Here is a 6,335-nt window from a genome sequence, read left to right as displayed (position 1 = left end):
ATATATATATATATATATATATTATATGAAAATTTCTTTGTATTGGACTCAATACAGCTATTTTGTATTGAATCCAATACAAAATTATTTAAATTTCCCTTAGATCCTACCGCCCGCACCGACGCATATACCGGCGTCACCGGGGAAACCCCGGAGAACGTCTCTTCATTGCGCAGCTGAAGATCGAAGAAGACGGCTGTGTCCCCAGGACCTGTGGGGACTCCGGGGGACAGCAACGGAGCCGGGTAAGTGGGGTTTTTTTAGGTATGACTCAGGAAAACCACTATTTGCAGGTAAAATCAACCTTCCGAGTCACACTCGGAAATACTGCTAGTTAAAGCGCTCCAAGGCTGGAAAAGATACACTTTCATCAGTGAATGCCTGTGATCCAGCAAACCTGAAATGGATTTATTCAAAGTCATTTTATGTTTGATCACCTAACTTACATGAATAGTAAAACATATCCTAATACAATAGGCAGCATGGTGGATAAGAGGTTAGCACTTTGGTCTTTGCAGCGCTTGGTCTCTGGTTCAAATCTTAGCCAGAACACTATCTGCATGGAGTTTGCAGGTTCTCCCTACATTTGCATGGGTGTACTCAGCTTTTCTTCCACATTCCAAAAACAACATGCAGTTAAGTGACTTGGCTTTCCCCAAAATTGACCTGTCTGTATTAGAGATTAACATACATAAATACATTAACATATTACATCATTATGAATATTATTAATAAACTGGATTTATATAGCGCCAACATATAACGTAGCGCTGTACATTAAATAGGGGTTTCAAATGACAGATACAGACTCTGACACAAGAGGAGGAGAGGACCCTGCCCTGAAGAGCTTACAATCTAGGAGGTGGTAGTTACAACATCCATTAGCGGTGTAAATGAGCTATGAATATCAGGTGTTACAATTTAAATAAAGCTGTGTATGTTTTACAATTCACTGTGCAATAACAAGGGGTGTCCTGCAGCATACCTATAACAAATACATATACAGAACTCCGGCGGATCACATTATTTTGTCCCTCGCAGCGCTCCTTACATTCCGAACTAGAAGAAACCATTTTTAAACAACAAAGCAAAATAAATCATTTTCTCTCCTCATACTAATAATTTAAATACGAATGAACTGTCGTTTCTGGGAAAACTGAGTATTGGATATTTTTTAGCAATAAACTGTTCCGCAGTCGTTTTCGTTCTCGCGTTTTCCAACACGAGAGACTTTCTTTAGAAGTCAGATGGTTCCTCCCGGCTATTTGGGAGAGCGCGGTGACGTCACACGTAAAGGATCCATTCACCGTGCAGGACGAGGGAAATTCAAATCGAGTCATTAGGCAGCCGCTCGCCTCTGACACTGAGGAGGAAGAAGAGGGCCGGGCGGAATGGCGACCGAGGAGGACGCGGTCAAAGTGTGTGTGAGGGTCCGCCCGATAATACACAGGTAATGTTTTGTGAGGTATTCAGGAAATGTCACTAATAACGCAGTGCTGCGGAAGCTCAGCCATGTCTTTAGGACTGGTAATGTGTAACAAATATTGTCCTTTCCATACACAAATCCATTATGATCAATGCAGAGCTGTGTACACACCTGAAATAATAAATGTGGGCCTGGGAAATGGTTTATATATGCTGCTAGCCCCTGTACACCCTGCCAGGCAGCAGAGCTCATTCTGCAGCAGGAACAGCTCGTGTCACCCTCCCCAGCTAGGGGCGTGACAGGAATTTCAAATTATTTTGTATTGCATTCAATACAAAATACCTGTATTGAATGCAATTCAGCGGATTTATATGTCTAAAAGCAGTACATTGCCTTTCATGAAACTGTATTTTACAGTATAATATAATAGTATGAGTATAATAAAGTTTGAAACACAAAATCATGTCAAAGGATATAATTAAATTTATTTTATTTATTACATTGATTATTTTGACATGATTTTGTGTTTCAAACTTTATTATGGGCATACTAATATTATATACTGTAAAATAAATTTTCAAGAAAAACAATGTACTGCGTTTAGACATATAAATCCGGACAGAAATTAACCGCCCAGGAGGTTAACGGACCTTTCATCGCTGTATACATGGAAGGTGCCATCTTCACTGCCAGCTCCACAGCCGCTTTCCATGGAAACGGCGATCCTCTTCATTGATTGGACGATTTAACCTTTGCGTGTGTGCAGAAGTTCCATTATCAACAGCGGCGACACCACACACAGAGCTGAGCTGTAAACTACTTGCATGCACCATGCATGCGGGCAGCACGGTGGCTCAGTGGTTAGCACTCTGGGCATTGCAGCACTGGGTCCAAGGTTCGAATCCCAGCCAGGACACTGTGTGCATGGAGTTTGCAGGATCTCCCTGTGGGTTTTCTCTGGGCGTTTTGGTTTCCTCCCACATCCCTAAAAACATGCACTTAGGTTAGTTATCTTCCCTCAACATTGCCCTCAGACTGTATTATGACATATGACTGAGGTAAGGATATTAGATTATAAACCCTTTGAGGGACAGTGTCATGACTATGGACTTTGTAAAGCGCTGCGTAATATGTTGGCGCTATATAAATACTGTGTAATATTAATGTATAGTACACTTTAGAGCTAAACAAAAAGCCGCCTGGAAGTTAGCTTGCATGTCTCTTTTGTCAAATAGTACTACCTCCCTGTGTTTTGTTTTTTTTGTCACTTTAGATCTGTTTAAAAAATTGGCATTGGGATGAAGGGTTGTTTTCACTAATCTTTCACTCCTCACACAGTCTATTAATTTTTATATGATCATAAAGCAATCAGCAAAAATCTAATCTTTTATCACCTGTCATGCTCCAGGCTGATTTCCTAACAAAGTTCTGGGGTGAAAGAGAGACCTGTAAATAGGAGGTGATGGCAGATTTGTGGTGAGTGACTGGGGACTTCTTTTCCCGTCACCTTCCTGATAACTAGAATGCTGCTTCAGCTCTATCATCACCCCAACAGCTGCATCTTTGTTTTTCTGCAATGAAAGAGGCTTGATTTGAAATAGGAGTGATGCAAACTGAGATAAATGTCAGTAAACAAAAAAAAATATAACTTGTTGCTTTTCCAGAATATTTTACTAAAAATGTCATTGGCATTTGAATTTTTATTACATGTCAAAGCTGTTGAACATTGCTGAAAAGTTTGGGTGATAAATCATCTGCAATATTTTAAATTAATTATTAATCATCAACATTTGTTCTGTCCTGTATTTTAGGGGCCCCACCCCAATGCTCCTTGCTATGTTCATGGCTCCGGGGTCCCCAATTTGCACTTTCAATTTAGGACTCCTAGTTGCACTTTCCTCAGAAACAGCAACCTCAAAGTTTAATTTTCATAACTTTTTACATTTGTGACCTCCATATCTTGAAATTCTTTAAAGCTGGGGGCTGAAATTGTAGTAACTAGTATCTATAAGGGTCCCTTGTACACTCTGAAGATTACAGGTCATTGTGACATACATATTAGGAGATATGGAGGTTTGTACACAGAGCTGTGAGGATGCTGGATACATTTCAAAGGCAGAAATCTGAGCTCGGGCTATGAGATGGGGGCGGGGCTGCCTATGTCTCCTTCACATGAAGGCTACACAGAGCAGCCTCACTGAGATCCGTGCATCCGAGGATGAGAGCTGCCGAGAGCTGGGCGGGGTATTCAAATCAGCCGGGCGGAGCAACCGGCTTAGTAACACTTGGATAATTAATTGAATGTAAAATGTAGCTGTTATAGTTATGAGTTCATATGTTGATAATATATGTTCATGAAGAGGTTATTATATGTAAATTGAAAACACACTTACTGTGCTGTTGAAGAATTGGTGTAGGAATACGTTCAAGATGATATGGTAGAGGCTGGTATGTCACAAAGGAATCGACAATATATACCTTATATATAGACAATAGTAATATGTTAGCGTCATGAAAATTGAAATATATAAGGATATAGAGTTGGGAAGTGACTAGAGCAAAAAAAATGACTGTACATATTACTTACTCGTAAGAACAAAAGGGGTTTGATGTAACAGTCGTTTTAATTCAAATAATTATTTCTGTATAAGTACTAATAATAATACTAATAAATTTGTAGGTGAACTCAGTTATTGTGTATAGGTATAAAAACTAAGATGGTTGTCTTTATAATAAAATAGAGAGAGATCTTACTAAAAAGGTAACAATGTATTCTTATAAGGGTCAAGTAGTTGTCTTCTCTTATGGAAGAGATATCTGAGTAGTAGGAAGATACCTGGAGTGGAAATGGTAGGAATCAACATATTAGGGAAATATGGGTATACAATTTTAAAGCACGGGTACTGAGATGTGAAAGAGTTTACCTTAGTTCTGCTTTGTAAATACTCAGATGGGATCCCTGTTCCTGCCAAAGTGAACAACACAAATGAAGGCTTTGGGGCGGGGTTGTACGGAGCACGGATTCAGTGCAGGCTCCTTACAGAGCCCGTACATGGTGCTTGCTGTGGGCGTGGCTTATGCAGGTCCCGCACAGGTCGTGCCACATGTGATGACGTCTGGGATTCCCTGCACAGGGCTGGGAAGTTCTCACCTTGTTGGTAGCACCCATATCTTGTTTGGGATTAGTGTCAGTGGGGTGATTACTGTCATAGCCAAATAGGGGGAATAAGCTCCTCCGGGGGGATGAAAGGGCAACAATCCCCGGATAGCCTAAGCGCTGACGCTGGGAAGGCACTTGGTCCCCCCATAGGCTCTTTTTCTATGTGATGAAGTGAGGGTTGGAGTGGATATTGAGTGGCAGAGCTACTGGGAGATGTGGAGGAAATATCTCGATTTGCGTGTGGTATTGAGAAATGGAAAGAGTGCATGACACCGTGTCTGATCTATTGTGTGAGGTCAGTATATGGCAACTTGAAGAATATTTTGTACTATGTGTATATAGAATAAAGGTGGAAAGAAACATGATTATTGTACATTCACTGCATAATTGTACAGAACATGGACCGTATGCAGTGATTTCAATATACAATAGTTCATCAAAGGAGATTCTACAATAGTTATAACGTTCATTGATTCACAAAAATGATGTACATATACAGTATAATGTCAATTCTATTTACTTGGAGTATCGTATAATGGGCTCTCAGGTCACACTACTCCCTGACTAGGTCAGTGTCTTTTAAGTGCCCACATTACTTCAAAAACATGTTTTCATTGTAAATAAACTTTGTAGCAACAAAGACATTCAAACAGTAAAAGTCCTTTAGGAATACAGATATTGTAAAAATGTGCTCTTTTTTTCTGTAAATCTAGGGAACAGGGAGATCAAGTGCCCTTGTTTTGGAAAGCTGAAAACTCTACTATATCTCAGGTTGATGGCACAAGATCCTTTCATTTTGGTAAGTTTGGGGCATGCGTTCCATTTGTTTATAAAATATCTTTTGCTTAACCTATTGACATTAGCATGTGTACCAGATTATGCATTGTTGTATGTGCTAAGCATTTTTGAAAGAATTGGATAGTAAAAGCATAGAAGCCACAAACAGAAGGTGGCCTGCAGTCAGTACTGGCAGTGTTTATAGGGTATGACAACTCAGCAATGCTTAGAAGAGTTTTAGTTTAAGTTTTATTGCAATGTTTGTACTTAAGAGGTTTAGAGAATATTTCTCTTGGGTTAGGCTGATAGACATGTGGGGGTTGATGTATATTGTTGTGGGTACATAGATTAAGATTAAACCAATGATGTAATACATATAGCTAACCTTACTGAAAATTTGCCACTTGGATAGCATATGCACTGTAACATGTTTTACCCCTTCCCATTCTAATAAGCTCTAATAGTTGCATACATGTCTCTGATTGTCTTTACATGTCTTAACGTCATGAATTAATTCTTTTTTGCAGAAAATAGACATTATGGGGAGACAAAAATGAATGAGCACAGTAGCCGATCGCATACGATTTTTAGAATGGTAAATTCAATAAACCCTTATTTATTTATATTTTGGTCACTGAGGAACTGTAGAAAAATTTGGCTTTATTGTATGAAATGGAAATTCTAGTTAAATAAGAGTAACCGTAAAACAGTTACTGACTAAAAGTTAACTTTTAAAACATGCTTACAAAAACGTATCCCCCTTTTTTGGGACAGATTGTTGAAAGTAGAGATTGTAATGACCCTGCCAATTCCGAGAACTGTGATGGAGCTGTTATGGTATCTCATCTGGTGAGTTACTTTTAAACATTTTTGTTTTTGTCAAGTATCTAAAGATCTGGAGTTCTTGCTTTGTATAATGAAAATAATATGAAACAGATTGTGATCCCCCGTCTCAAGCATTGATCACCAAAA

General features: G+C 39.2%; 1 protein-coding gene across 1 annotated transcript in view; it reads left to right on the top strand.

Moving 5' to 3' along the window:
• Positions 1 to 1,313: 1,313 nt before the first annotated feature.
• The window catches only part of CENPE (centromere protein E), a gene marked incomplete in the record, with an annotated part of 37,070 nt that continues 32,048 nt past the window's right edge, over positions 1,314 to 6,335 (top strand). The window contains 4 exon segments of the mRNA XM_072406816.1: positions 1,314 to 1,450; positions 5,300 to 5,385; positions 5,891 to 5,958; positions 6,138 to 6,212. Of these exon segments, the coding sequence (XP_072262917.1) occupies positions 1,392 to 1,450; positions 5,300 to 5,385; positions 5,891 to 5,958; positions 6,138 to 6,212 (288 nt within the window).

This window comes from Pyxicephalus adspersus, chromosome 3 (assembly GCF_032062135.1).
Source record: "Pyxicephalus adspersus chromosome 3, UCB_Pads_2.0, whole genome shotgun sequence".
In the NCBI taxonomy this organism is placed as follows: Eukaryota; Metazoa; Chordata; class Amphibia; order Anura; family Pyxicephalidae; genus Pyxicephalus; species Pyxicephalus adspersus.
Note: the sequence above shows the minus strand (reverse complement) of the source record. Positions and strands in the feature narration are given on the sequence as shown.